We start from the raw sequence: 15,158 nt of genomic DNA, 5'->3' as shown, positions 1-15,158 counted from the left end.
GAGAAAAGAATGCAAAAATGAATGCAAAGGATTGTGCATTGATTTATGAAGACTCCTTTATTGTTGTGAATTGACATTTAAAGGAAGTACCATGACATTTTATTCATATGCGTATATTTTATTGTTTTAAGAACCAATCAAATTCGTCTTCACAGGGAAAGACCACTTGCCTATGATGATGTCATTTTTCCATACTGGTTGGTCAGAGCAAGCAAAGTTCGACAAGACGACATCGGTATTACATTTAAAATTCTGCATTTTTCTAGAGTACGCGGTATTTTATAAGTTATTTGTTTTGGTCGTGTTGTTAGATGAGTATTGATTTTCAACTGCGCAAGAATATGTACTTGGCACGTAGTTGTGTTCTGTTATATTGCATTTTTGTCTACTATTGATGGTTTTTATAATTGCGACATGATGGCGGGGCAATGGAGAGGTGGATTCAGTCAGGTTCAGTTCTCACTGAAAGCTGAAGTAACGTCACTTTCGACAGTATTGTATCTTGATTGCGTAAAATAAGAAAAACATATATTTACTGAAGTCCCTGGTTTTTCATAACTTAAATAGTAACATCTGATATTACAATCAGGATATCTTAATAGAGTTTGTCAAATCACTTGTAAAACTTTCCAAAGTATGATAACTAAGTAGTGGAGTCGAGAGAATTCGGAATCCATTTGCCAGATGTTGTGGGCCCATTCTCTTCCTGTCCTCCACCCCCTCCCTCCTTTTTAAGATGTGTAACTGCAGCTTTGCCTGCAAATCAAGCTGTGTCATGATTCGTTCCAGAACCACGCTGGCCGAGCCCGACCCGAGTCACAGCCTACCTTGACCTCAACGTGGGCCATGAGCACAGCGAAGCTGGTGAGGTGAGTGCAGGAGCAGCTGGTGTGGGTGCGATTGGTGGCCAGCAAACGACAGTCCTGCGTGGACCAAAATCCTGTCATGGTACGCTTGGAGTAGCTCCAGAAAGAACAGTTTGGATTGAAGTTCTCTTCCGAATGCTGGAATAAGAGAAACAGAGTAGATTTAAAGATGGAATAAAATGCAGGAGGGAGGGATGGAGAAAATGGATTGATTGTCAGAAAACATTTCGAGGGCTCGGTACAACAAACAGGATGATTAGTGGCAGTCAAAGAGACATGCGTACAACCAACAGAAGGGACAGAATACGCAGCAACAAATGTCATGTCAAGAGGTGACATTAGAAAGGCTGTGCTTGGTGTGTGTGAAATTGTGACTGAAGGAGCTGGTGGTGGTGTGAAAACTGGGTGTTACTTTCCAAATGAGCACCTAAAACACAGAGTGCACTTTTACTGCCAACAAATGGATTGGAAGTACAGAAAGAAATGGTCAATAGTTTTTATATATATATTTTTTATATATCTAAATAATATTTTAGTCAGACATAAAACTGGTAACAAATTGTTTAACAAGTTCTAGACCAGCTGATATATGTGGATCACACTATTTAGTATTTAGCCCAATTGGTTCTCAGGGACTACAATGATTTTTTTAAGGCCTATTAGGGTATATAAAAGTGACACATCATAAAGGGAATGACGATTTAAGGTACTAATGCGTTTCAGAGCCTTTTTAATCACAAATTAGGCCCCGGCCCCTCGTTATTACAATTTACTTGTTGAGTATTGTGTTGGGATTTGCTATAAAATAATTCCATCCTTGTACAGGTACTTCTTTATGGACAAAGGTATTAGGTCATGTAATTCTAAATCAAGGAACCTTTAAGCACTTAGTGGTATGAAGTGAATTGTCGAAGTTGTATGAATGACTTTTTTAAAATGATGTTAGGAGAATATAAAAAAAAGTCTACACACTAAAAAAACTAGACTTAATGTGACCGATAACCTGTTCAACCGCAAAAAACATATTTTCAAGACGTAGAAAAAAAATCAATAAATCAGATTGTGCAAGTGTGCACACCCACTGCCACTCATGAAGACTAGTTGCATCGCCCTGCCCTGCATGACACTTCAGCGGTATTCAGGCGTGTCGCTGGGTGTGCGGTGAGCCGTACTCACCTGTAGATGTTTGACCGTGAAGATGACAGGTTCCGACAGGTAAACCTTGTTGCTCTCCTTGTTGATGGATGCCATGATGACGGGGGAGTTGACAATGACCGAATAGTTGGGGTAGACGGCCTCGCTGCTCAGTCGGACGCTGGCGTTCTCTGTGGAGAGATAGGAGCCCAAGTTCCTGTAGAGGACGAAGGCCATCCTAATCTCACCTGTTGGAAAAACAACACAAAGATGCGTTCCATGACTCCGAGCAGAGACTAAAAGAAATTTCTTTCTTACCGTTTCTACCATGCTGTTTGAGAGTGCTTGCTGACAGCTGGATGGAGTTTCCGTGTAGCTCGGATTGAGGGAATGTCAAGTCGGTGAGGCTCCCGTCCGTGCTAAGCCTAGCTACTTCCAGCTCTGGAACACACACACGTAGGTCAAGTCATTGCGCAACATGTTATTTCAGGTTTGTTATTACCGTGTTTTCTCACTAAGTGCTTCACAGACGTCATTCGTCAAGCAATTCTCACCCGTACTATGCAACTAGAAATATCTGACACTCATTAAAGTGAAGTAAATCAAATTTTACAGACTGAATTGGCAACTGTGTCTTCGTGTAGATAATCCTTACATTGTGGGAATCTAATTTAGCCGTCAGAGTTTGTTAGCACATCCTTGATTGGGGCTGTGTAATGCAATAGATAAAGATTCTAATTAACAACTAATTAAACCTTTGGTGTATTACTATCTTGGGTTTCGGAGCAATTTGATGATTTAGACACTACTTTCACTGTGAAAACAGCGCCCACATCAAATAAACCACACAAGGACGTATTAGATGAAAAGAGGAAGCCTCGTGGGAGGGTTGGGGTGAGAGGCGGGGGTCAAAGTGAGCTTCGGAACGGAGCTGAAAAGAAGTGGCTTTTGTCAGAGGATTGGGATAAAGGGTTAGGTAGGAAATGGGTGAGATCAGTGAAATACGTGTAAGACGTGTAGAGATAAATGCAAGGTTCCCTTGTTGTCATGCGGACCAAATTTATCTGCAATAGTTTGGAGTATATACAAGAAAAGATGTGTTTTAATTTTTCAAAATAGTGTCAAAGATCAGCTAAATCACAAGTGTCAAACCTAAGGCCCGGGGGCCAGATACAGCCTGCCTCATCATTTTATCTGGCCCCTGAAGACAAATTATGCATCAACTTCATGTGTCAATACTAAAATTACAAATTGTTTTCACTTTTATCAAATAGAGAAATTGCTAGCATCGTTTCCTATTACCATTCATCTTTTTAAAATATTGTTTTTAGTTTTTACTAGTGTGATTTCAAAACTAGTTTATTCATCAGTTTGTTGTGTTGCCTATTAGTTGACAGTCATAATGAAGGAAACTATGACTACAATGTAGCCCATGACAAAAATGAGTTTGACATCCCTAAATGTATTTATCTATGTGTAAAAATGAAAATAATTCTTGATACAAACCTAATAATGCCTTCTGTAGAGAGAAAATAACTGAAACCAATAGATCCACAAGACATCCTATTATTTAGCTGCTTTGTAAGATACTATATTTTTGCCCATCATCCAATATCTATCACCTCAGGAAGCATATCAACAAATTCAGGACAACTGTAGCAGGGAGTCCAACATCTTTTGTTGTCTATCTGTGGGTCTGACATCAAGCCCCAGCCGCAAACACACACGTACATCCATACGCATCTCAGCAGGGTATCAAAACAAGCTGCTCATTAAAGCCTCCGTGTCATGACAATCGGCTTCATGCGAAACATACTTGTTCTTCATTGTTCTCACACATGGTGATGCCGCTGTGTTATTCCTTCAAATGACTCTTTTGCTACCGCTAATAATTAATTCATCTGCCAATTACCGAAGCGTATAGTCACACATTTAATAACGTCACATGCTTCTCGGGCTTCTTTGGGATGCGTCATTCAGATTCCTGTTGCAAGTGTCCATGAAAGACTCAGAGGGGGAGAAAGTCGGAATAGAAGGGAGAGGAAGTAGAGGAGCATGATGAGAAGTGAGATCAGGCCAGTTATGAATAAAAAGAAGAGATAATCGCAGCGGATCTGCCCACTGGATTAGCTGGGAGGGAAGATTAATGGCACAAAAAAGTGAAATGAGCACACAACAAGATTATTTTCTCTTTTGAGTTCTTTGGAGATGAGCTAGCCTACATTTTAGCAGATGCTTAGTAGTGTGGAAGGAAAAGAAAATGACAGTTCGTGGCAATGAAACCTATTTCAACTTAAGTGAGTAAAGTGTAACGTTAGAGCCACATTAGGTGAATAGCTGTGATTTCACTGCCTAGTGAGGTGAAAGAAAAACTATGTGAGCATCATGTGACATTGCACCAGCAGCCTCGAGCACACTCTCGTAGACTCCTCATCGCTCGTCACCTTTGGCTTCATTTCCCTTCCTGCTCCTCCTTTTCACCTTTGATGGCATAACATACAAGCGGAGTACGTCTTTGCACCGGAGGGGGGGCTCGGTTGATGTGTTGTGCGAGAAACATAAGATCAAACCGCACTAGGGTAGAGAGGAGGAGGAGAAGGCTGAAGGAGGGAGAAACAAGAATGACACTCCACGTTGTGGGGGCAGATGAAATGAAGGCGAACATACAAGCTACAAATCATCGTGTCTTGTTCCTGTGAAGCCATCGCTGATTAGGAAAGGAAAGGCGAGTCACTTAAAGTTAGACGGTTAGAAATACTAAATGAAAACTGTAATGCGATGGGCTGCCTCGACTTCATGTATTGGATATTCATTTAAACTAATAAAGGTACTTCTATAAATATACGATAATTATTTTTGAAAGGTTGAGAAAGAAAGTTAGAAAATTGGGCCCATAAAATAATCTCCGGTCTGAAGTCTGGTCACCAATCACTGTGTGCGTATATATTTACACATTTTGATTAGTAATGCCTAAAAAAATAAAACACAGTACGGGAGAAGAGAAAAATGTAGAAGTGTAAAATTTAATTGATTACTATTTTAATAATAGTATAATTATTTCGAGCCATTGTTGAAAAAATGTCCAAAATTGTCCAAAGAGATAATGCTAGTGATATTATTGAACATTAAGAAGTTTTTATTATCTAATTATCTTCACATGGAAAAATAAGCAATAGCTAATTCCGCTATTCAGGCCCTTAAATACTGTTCACCTATTGGATGGTGAAAAATGCTCTGATCTAGTAGTAAATTGAATATGATGTATTCACCAATCTGATACTTGGGAATTCATTTTGCAAAATATCATTTTCACTAAACAGCACAACAATGCCGTGGATGTTCTGAAACAATCGCTTGAGAATTAGGCCCAGCACTGACAACCAACATATTCCCATAAGAGGCCTCAGCTAACACAAGCAACTTCTGTACGCCTTAAATAAATATGATTCCACCTTAAAATTAGAACAATAACCCAAGTAGTGGCTGTCAACTATAAAAAATGCTGACAAGACATATTCTGCAGGAAGTGGTACAGCCGAGACCAAACCCGACATAGTTCTGTCTCTTTACGAGGACTACAATTAAAGGCAGGTTCTGAGCCTGAACGCTTTGAGGCTTTTCACTCGGCCATATTTCAGAGTTTTTCCTCTGCAGCCGACTGATCAGAATGATGAGATCAGTGAGATGCAATGAGGAGAAATGATGGAGGAGCGAAAGGCACAAGAGAGATGGTGGTATGCAGCACACTATAATCACTAGCTTTGTTTTTCTTCGCCTAGAAATATGTGTGCATGTGTGTGTGTGTGTCGCGTAAGAAAAAAAACAAAAAAAACAGGTGTCTTTGACAAATTTATTCCCGGCTTTGGAAGCCTCAAGGTCATATTTTTTCTCTGTGTTGTGTTCACTCAGCAGAGGTCTCAGTGGAGTCAAAGCTTCTCATTGAAGCTCTTCATCCTGCCGTGTCTTTGACAGTTACACGCCTGCTCAGTGTAACACATCAAGCCATTACCCCTTTTGCACATGCCGCCACAGAATTATTTTAGGCAAAAGTGATAATTACTGTGAAAAGCAATTAAAGACACTTATTAAAGATTTTGTTTGATTCTGCCGCTCAGGGCGTAGATATCATAGCGACAAATATTGTTAAGCAACTTTCAATCTATTCAATTTGCGCTGTAATAATGTTGACACGTTCCAACGGCTAAAACTAACAGTATTAAACACCTCACATTTGCCAGAGTTGTCTTTCTTATTAAATACAGGGCAGCTCAATGATACAGTGGAATACAAATACTACTTGTCACATGATGCAAAATGGGCTACTTCCGCTAAATCACATTTTGGAGAGAAATGTAATTAGAGTTTATCCTTGAGCTATTCCATTTCTTTTATCATGCTAACAGGTACAGCTGGTCAGTGCAACTATCCCATAATAAAATGTTTATGCCTTTGGTTTGTAAAATCACAGTTAAAAATGAAGCAGTTACTAATATAAGAGTAGCCCACTGTATTAGAAGTAATCAATAAAGTGAATGGATGGACGGTCGGTGATAGTTTTTTTGTGATTTGTTGTTGTGTTGGTGTACTGGAGATTGATGCATCGGTGGATTGGCAATTAAGTGGTGAATAAATGGTGGCAGTGAGGAGGGTGAATGGATTGATGTTGTAGCTCTCCACAACAACACTGAAACAGATCTATTGGTGGATAGTTGATGAATGGATTACTAAAAAGTATTTTGAGTTAACAATCAACATTCAAAACTTTTTATCTAAAACATCTTGGAGGACAAAAAAAAATTGAAATCCAATTAATCCATTTCATGCTGCAGCATAAATTTAATACTGAAAGCTTTTGTTCATTGTTAAATGAACATTTTGGCAGTCTGCATTTGGGAGCTTTTGTAAATGGAGGGAAGAAAAATTTCACTTACGGATGTTGTCAGTGGTCTCCTGCACAGTGTCTGTCTTGAGGAGGTTGTCAGCCAACATAAAAGCGCCGGTCTCCACCGTGTCGAGGAGCAGCGTGGCCGAGTGTAGCTGCTCGCCGGTGGACAGCTCTCTCCACGCTGTCTGGGCTCGCGGTTGGAGCAAATTATTCACCGTCTCCACCATGGCCTGAGGGGCGGCACAAGCATTGAAGGAAACACTTAATAAATGATTCCAACGTGACCAGTTAATGCCAATCCATTAAGAGCCCATGTAACATTCGTGTTCCGTGACAAGAGCAGTCAATAACACAAGACAATGGGAAAGTAGCAGCCTCTCATTTATCATGTTGATAAATTATGTCGAGAAAAATGTAAGCGATGCAAATGCGGCATTCCCATGCAGACGTTGCAAACGAAATAGAACATTAAAAAGCACATTTGAAAGCGGGTCAGCCAATCATTTGCGAGGTTTATAAACCTGTTTCCCCCTCAGGTACCAAAAAAATGACCAAAACATATCACAACAAAGATTTTCTCTTATGATTCAAGAGAATGGACACTCCAGCAGACAATAACAACAACAATAAAGCTGAATACATTTTTATATTTCTAGAATTGGTTTGCCTTCTTCACTTGACTCCCACCGCTATTTTGCTCTTTAGGCTCCCACCTGATTTCTTTTATTTGATCAGATCAAATGTTTTTTCTGCACAATGGAACCAAACCAGACTCAGTTTAAGTTCGTACCAAGACTGAAAAAGTTGATCTATTTAGGAAACTCAACTAGAATGGAAGCACCATTCAAAATCCTTCCCGTTTTTCATTTTGAAAACAAACCTCATCCTATCGTGGCTTCATGCAGGAGAATTTTTGCACACTTCCAAACAAACACTGCTATTTTTGAGTTGGTGCAATACTGGACTGTTTAGAGAAGAAATGATGTATGCGATTGTCTACTGGGTCACATTCAGCCACGCGTAGCTGCTCGGAGTTCATATATACGAGCTGAGTAAACGGAAGAGAGTGCAAGAAATATTCTTTCTGAACTAATACGTATTTTGTTTCCTGCCCACATTCCTTCATACTTCACCTCCTCATTTTCACACACATTTTTAAAAGACCCTGGGAGAGATAGAGAAACTGAAAAAAATGGAGCATGGTGGGGAGGCGGTGGAGGGGGAAGAGACACAAAAGGGAGTCATGGGAGAGCGATAAAACAGTCCAGTGCTTCCACGGTGACAGGCGTCCTCTGGGAGAAGTAGAAGAGCCAATACAGGTGCTATCATAGACATACATCGCACCCTCCCATCTGCCTCTCAATTTTTCCTCCATTTCTCACTCTCGACTTGTAAAGCAACCTCTTTGCAAACGTCCTGCCATGCCTCACTCGCGTCTCGCTCTTTTGAGGCCTCTCGAGGAGGAAGTCGGAGGAAAGCAGGTGGCATAAGGGGTCTCAGGTGAGGACTGTTGTGGTTGAGTGAAATATGTCAGTTTATTGCCGATTTGAAGAGGACGGCAATGGACACAAAAAGAAACGGTGCTTAGTTGAGACGAGACTTTGAATTTGGATTCATGTTTTCTTTTATTTGCACCAACTTTATGCAGGTACTTGAATTTTGTTTAAAGAAAAAAAATGATGCTCGGTGGAGATAAAAGCGATGACAACCCCTGCACGTTGATGCGCCTCAAGAACGAACACAAGAATTCGATCCATACTATTTTCTGTTTATTTATGACGGCAAATCATCCTCTGTATAATCACAAATGAAATGAATCCGGCTTGCTAAAATTATAGAGCAATGCCCCGCTCCGGCTAGCGGCTAATTAGCTGTGATGCATGTTGCATGAGTTGCAGCATGACTGCTTTGAAACCAAACTAATTAAGCCAGTGATTCGCCCACCAAATAAAAGTTGGACATAATATGAAGCGCACAAATATGTACACGTGCAAAAACAATATGTTTTTTTCTTGTTTAGTCAACATCAATTGTCAATAAAGCCCCTGGTAGGCAGATTTACACAAAATGAATCATTTAGAAAAAATAATGAGCGTTTATTTTGTCAAATTAGTGCTTGCCATAAATAAATAAATAAATAAATAAATAAATAAATAAATAAATAAATAAATAAATAAACATGTTGTTGAATTTGATAGTCCCTCAACATGGCAGATATACATACCATGAGTTGATAATTGTTCCTCTACTGCGGGTTACTGACTGACCTTCAAAATGAATTGCCAAGGTCAGGCATCACTTTGCAGCAGACCCTGCTGACTCGTATCTCATTTCAAAGCCTTCGATTCAACCTTTCCACATCGCAAATAATTTCTTTCAATACATCACATATATGTGTGACATAAATGACAACACAAGGACAAAAACAAATACAACACGAGACAGATGAATACATTTGAAAGGGCGCTGCGGAAAAGTACGTGAACAGCGTTACTTTTTTTTAAACTATTAAATCTAATCTTTTTATAACTATTGCTTCTTGGACTGTGTGACAATAGTCCAAATATATTTATTATATTACTGCTACTTGACTATTATTAATATTATTCTATTAAAAGAAAGGATTCCATGTTTAAAAAGAAGCTGCCATCTTTTGACAATTAATTAGTTGCAGCTCTAAAATCTAGCGCATTTATTTATTTATCCAAATTATTGTGAGCTCCTTATTTGAAGTCAGCATAATTTCTCACAAAATTCTCAATACACTCTTGGATTGACACTAATTATTACAAAGATTTTTCATCCAGCAGAGAGAATTTTCTTTTCTACATACAATTTTACAAAGAACACATTTGCATTGTGTGTATCATAATATCATATAATAAAGTCAGAATAATAGTCCTTTCATCCGCTTGGGTGATTCAGACATTGCGCACAATTGAATTTTCTAGTTGTTGAGAGATGAAGCACAGAATACATTTAATAATAACTTACAGTATTTTTGTGCTTTTTTTTTTTTTTTTACATTGGAGAATTACATCAGATAGAAAAGAAAAATAACAAGATCTGAACAACACTGTGTGGGTGCCTTTTTTGTTGTTTAATATGCAAGTTTACAAATGTATGAGATGTGTGCGTGAGTGTGTGTGCGGGAAACATTGCAGTGCATCATTCTGCTCCACTTGCTGGGACTATTCTCAGTGCAGGCTCTGTTTTCCATTCCCTCATGCTGTACTTTGATGTGTTTCAGATAACCACCAACTGCCACCCACCCTCCCATCTAACTCTCATTAAACTTCTCATAGCTTTTTATTGAACTTTTGATTATCTTGCATTTTCTATGCCGTATAATTCTTTTTCATTGAAATGCAATTCTCGGGTGCCGAGATTACATCTGCAGAGGAGAGGGACTGGTATCTGAGGGGAAAAAAAGGTATGAGATTTTCTTGAGGTCCAGACATCGACACATCATAAAAGTCATGTGTGTCTATGTGTGTCCATCTGTGTGTGTGTGTGTGTGTGTGTGTGTGTGTGTGTGTATGTCTTAAAGCACAGTTGCCTTTGGTGACATCTACACAAGACTAACGGCTCGAGGGTTAAAATTATGACTTTTTTTCTCGGGGCTACTCACTCTGCAGAAATAGATAACACACACACGTACACACACAGACACACCAGTAAATGGGGCAGAAATAAAATTCTTTGAAGCGTTGGGGTAATCCAGCGTAAACAAGAGCGGCAAGACAGACGAGAGTCGGCCTGTTCTACTTCTCGCTAAACGCGCACACGCATGAGCGCCAGTGCGTTGACGGGTCAGTGTGTACGCTCGCGCACGGCAAGGCCCACTTTTAAACTGACAGCATTCGGATGTAACAGTTGGATAAAAAAAATCTTTTCTTTCTCGCTTGACTGCGCTTGAAGAAAGTGCATGTTTTGGTGAATGTTTTCATGGTAGAAGCCGTCTTTTCTGTCATTTGTTGTTGGACTTCTCTTCTGTCTTTCCTGACAGAACGAGTTTAGAGCTAAATCGGGCTTTACATTCACAGCATGACCCGCCATCCATAAATAGAGGGCACCTTAGGCATTGTCATTGAGCATTGCTATCTTCTCACTGCACGTTGTGTTGTTTTCTTTTGATCGCATTCATTTCCACCAGCGGTGAACGACATGCTAACTGATTAGTGCATTAATTGATCCTTGAGAATTCTGACAGTCTTGTGGAAATGATTGTTAATAAATCGTATTTAGGCTGCAACCAGTTGAGGTGAGCCTCAAATAATTTAAAGCCATGACATCATTTGCTTTTTATATTGGCTGCTGCTTCTCACACTTGCATCAAGTTGCGTTCCCTCAAAAAAAATAATCAACAATCGATCCACTGATGACGAATTCTCTCGACGGGCTTTCAAAGAAAAGTAGTCAAATGCTGGTTTTCTTTCTGTTTAATTTCTACCACGACTCCTCTCCATCACTCATTCCCTCTCTCCAGCTCTCAGTGCACCTTGCACACGCTACCTCCCTCCATCAACCAGCCTGCAGCATCAAAGCCTCTTCAAATAACCAACTTCATCATGAATAAATTGCCAATTTAGTATACATGAAACGAGTCCCCAGTCCCCCAAACGGAATGCACGCGTGTACATGTGTGTCTGTGTGCGCGTGTGTGTCAGAGAGCGAGAGAGAGAGAGAGAGAGAGAGAGAGAGAGAGAGAGAGAGAGAGAGAGAGAGAGAGAGAGAGAGAGAGAGAGAGAGAGAGAGCGAGAGAGAGAGAGAGAGAGAGAGAGAGAGAGAGAAGAGAAGAGAATTCAATTATTTTTCATCTCTATTAAGAACCCAAACCTCCTGCACGCTCTCCTCACTTGACAATTAGTGCTGCAGATAATTAACGAGGAGAGGGCAGCAACACACCACATCCCTAATCACGCACATTTCTATCTGGCAGAGTAGGGGACTGCTGCTATAATTTTGTTTTGCATTACAGAAGCTAATTATATAATCGATCACTACCAACACCCCCCCACCACTCCTTCAAAGCAGAAAGTGTGTGTGATGTAATGTTTCGAACCTGGCTGAAGCTGTCTGAAAGTGCAGAACCGATGCATAAGATCGAAGGCAATGCATCAAATAAAAAATGGCACATCGCTGTGATGTCTAAAATTATCAGGGAGTTTATATTTATACTTTGGCGACGTGTGTGTGGGGTGCGTGTCAGCATGCATACAGTTCCGAGCCATGTTGTATGATGTGACATTGCTGACTGCTGCTGACGTGGATAGTTTTTGCAAAGGAGGGGAGGTTGGGAAAAAAAAAAACAGCCTGCATCAGGAGAAAAAGAGCTAGCCCATCAAGGGTGTGTATGAATGCGTGTGTGAGAGCAAAAAATGAGATGCTGCAGGCTGTCTCCTGCACACAGATGAGCTACGTAGGTGCTGTGGTGCCTTGGCTTTGTGTTATTACCTCTTCCATGGGAGTCTAAATTCTACAGTGCAATTCTGGTTTCATTGTTTGTTAAGAGGATTACACAGATGGTACTTCACCAATTTGCACTGTACATTCTTGGTGGTTATCGATTGGCCTTTTCAGTGGCACAGTGCCAGCGTAGCTTGGCAGCACGCGTTTCGCCCCGCTTCCCGCTGGGGTGGTCCGTGCGCCGCTTTGCAATAATACCGCTTTGCTCAAACCCGGCATGCCGAAACTCACAACAGGTGCTTCAGTTAGAGAAAACCAGCCTTGTTGAACGCCTCGGCCACACATAATTAGGGGTATCACGATCATCATCCATCCATCCATCCATCCATCCATCCATCCATCCATCCATCCATCCATCCATCCATCCATCCATCCATCCATCCATCCATCCATCCATCCATCCATCCCTCCATCCATCCATCCATCCATCCATCCATCCATCCATCCATCCATCCATCCATCCATCCATCCATCCATCCATCCATCCATCCATCCATCCATCCATCCCTCCCTCCCTCCCTCCATCCATCCATCCATCCATCCATCCATCCATCCATCCATCCATCCATCCATCCATCCATCCATCCATCCATCCATCCATCCATCCATCCATCCATCCACAGCAGCTGGCAGACTGAACATCCCATTGTATAACCAGTATGTAAAAAAAATGATATTTTATAAACTTCAAGTACGCCACTGAAGCTAGCCACCAGCAACCCATACGCATTTATATCATCACAAATTACCAATGTACCTTTCTACCTTTGTATTTGAACGGAAAGTGTACAATATATTTTTTCCCCATTTCTAGTTAAGGGCTGCACATGTCTGAAAGCCTCTCTCGAAAATAGCAAATGTTTATTAACACAAATAATGCTTAAGTGCTGTTCCATTGTGCATTCAAGGTTGCGACATTAACCACAATCCACAGAGCGACAAAGACATGGAAGCCATGAACACTCAGCCGACCAGACACACGTTAGTATGATTTTAAAGGAGCGAGACCATGATCAAGAACCAGTGTGCAACAAACTATCCATCATTCCACTTCACTTTCTCTGATGCAGCAGTGGTGGAAGAGACATTTCAATGAATAGAGATGGATAGTAAGTCATTTTGCTTCCAGGCAGGCCGTTTACAACTCAGCGCACGGTCCTGCAAAATAGATGAGCAACTATTGATATTGATCATGGTCTCTTATCTGTACCGCTGATTGCAAATGATAGAAAAACATGGAAATGAAAACAAAAGAAGCAAACCCTTTGAGGAGATTAAATACTGTCAGCAAACACCTGTGGATTCAGATGACTGATGCCGATCATTTATGGTCGAGGGGGGAGTTCAATTACCCTCCTCAAAGGATTTCGATTCAAATCCTAAAACATCTGCCGCAGAGTACAACTGCAAACCCACATTGCGCATCACAAATGTGTGATATCACACAAAGGCTTGCTTGATCAATTACATGCTGAGCGTGAAAGTAAAAAAACAAAACAAAACACACAAAGCGGGGTGTGGCAAAGCAATCAACGGATACCAGGAAACAGAAATACCTGTGTGAAAAACCTGCAGGACCTCTCTCTCTTCTGAAGCTGTAAATTCAAACAATTCAACTGTTAGCAATGTAACACCTCTCCATCTCACCCACCAACGTGCCCTGAGGTGAGCAAAGATGCACACACACGCAGAGCTTTATCATTAACGTAACGCAAATATACGTCGGGGACTGGAAATAGAATTCGTCTCACTCACCTGTGTTTTCAATGCATCTCCCAAAACACCGTCATTTCTATTATTCTTTGTTTCCTTACTGACACAGTTTGTGATCTCATTCTTAGAAGCAAAGCTTGTAAAAAATATATCGTCCAATTAAAACTTATAATTATATTTTAGTTTTAGAAGTTTTCACAACAATGCAGTTCATAAAAATACATAAGAAATTGCCGTTGCTTGACGGATTTTGCTCAAGAAACATCAGTTGTTGTATTTAAAGCCATTGCTAACTAGATATTTATGTTTATCTTGTAAGAACCTGCGGTGAGCTAAAATAATTTCTCTACGCTACACAAATTCAGTCATTTATTTTCTATAGCTACGATTAAGTGTATTTTACTGTCATCCACTCAAATATGAATGGCCATCATTTTAAAACGCACTGATTTAATTATGGATTTGGGTCATTAATGAGATCAGGAGTAGCGCTTTTCCTCTCAGAGTGAGCAATACTTATCTAGAAATCCAACTCTAACCAGCCATTTGGTCAACTGTGAAGCACGTATTAATGGATTCCACTTGTACACAAGCTTTGACAAGTTCATTTAAAATAACCGAGGAGAAAGGGCATAGGTTGCCGTGAGACAGCAAGGCAGATTGGGAAAGGGTAACTAGGTGCAGGCCCAGTGACTCAGAAAGTAAAGTTAAAAAAAATAGTGAGTGTATAAGAGTTGGCAGCAGCTGTCAGTCTCACTCCCAAAGTCGGCCTATCACTGTTGACCTCAGCAAAGACAATCAAGGAACAGTCTCCCATTAAATGAGTCAGCCAGTCAATTAGGCAGCCAAGGCAGCCAGTCAGTGAGTCCCCACTGACTTGGCTCTCTTTAATGAATGCCTACATGAACAAACTACAGAGCTAAATTCTTCCTTGTTCACTGCTGATAAATCAGATCTTCTGCATACTGAGGATACACTTTTGATTTATGGAAGTCTACAGTGAATGCAAAATCTTTTTTTTTTTTTTTGTGTGTATGCTTTTTTGTGCGGCTGCTAAAAAATAAGTTCCAAAACTTTAAGGACTCAAACGT

General features: G+C 40.4%; 1 protein-coding gene and 1 long non-coding RNA gene across 16 annotated transcripts in view; one reads left to right on the top strand and one right to left on the bottom strand.

The window, feature by feature from the left end:
* The window catches only part of LOC125969610 (uncharacterized), a 37,624-nt gene extending 27,448 nt beyond the window's left edge, over nt 1-10,176 (top strand). The window contains exons 3-4 of one of the 2 annotated variants that reach the window (XR_007481632.1): nt 790-869; nt 10,136-10,176. This is a non-coding gene — a long non-coding RNA (uncharacterized lncRNA). Of the gene's footprint in view, nt 1-789; nt 870-5,912; nt 6,649-10,135 lie in introns of those variants that run through there. The other variant, XR_007481631.1, reaches the window with a different exon arrangement.
* adgrl3.1 (adhesion G protein-coupled receptor L3.1) overlaps nt 1-15,158 on the bottom strand; it is a 114,734-nt gene that overhangs the window by 22,675 nt on the left and 76,901 nt on the right. For 12 of the 14 annotated variants that reach the window (XM_049721860.2, XM_049721863.2, XM_049721864.2 and 9 more), the window contains exons 11-15: nt 13,911-13,949; nt 6,932-7,115; nt 2,319-2,441; nt 2,043-2,248; nt 828-1,004 (exon numbers count right to left, since the gene is read on the bottom strand). In XM_049721860.2, the coding sequence (XP_049577817.1) occupies nt 828-1,004; nt 2,043-2,248; nt 2,319-2,441; nt 6,932-7,115; nt 13,911-13,949 (729 nt within the window). The remainder of the gene's footprint in view (nt 1-827; nt 1,005-2,042; nt 2,249-2,318; nt 2,442-6,931; nt 7,116-13,910; nt 13,950-15,158) is intronic. The other 2 variants (XM_049721861.2, XM_049721873.2) reach the window with 1 other exon arrangement.

This window comes from Syngnathus scovelli, chromosome 5 (genome assembly GCF_024217435.2).
Source record: "Syngnathus scovelli strain Florida chromosome 5, RoL_Ssco_1.2, whole genome shotgun sequence".
Lineage (NCBI taxonomy): Eukaryota > Metazoa > Chordata > Actinopteri > Syngnathiformes > Syngnathidae > Syngnathus > Syngnathus scovelli.
This window is presented reverse-complemented; position numbering and strand designations above follow the sequence as displayed.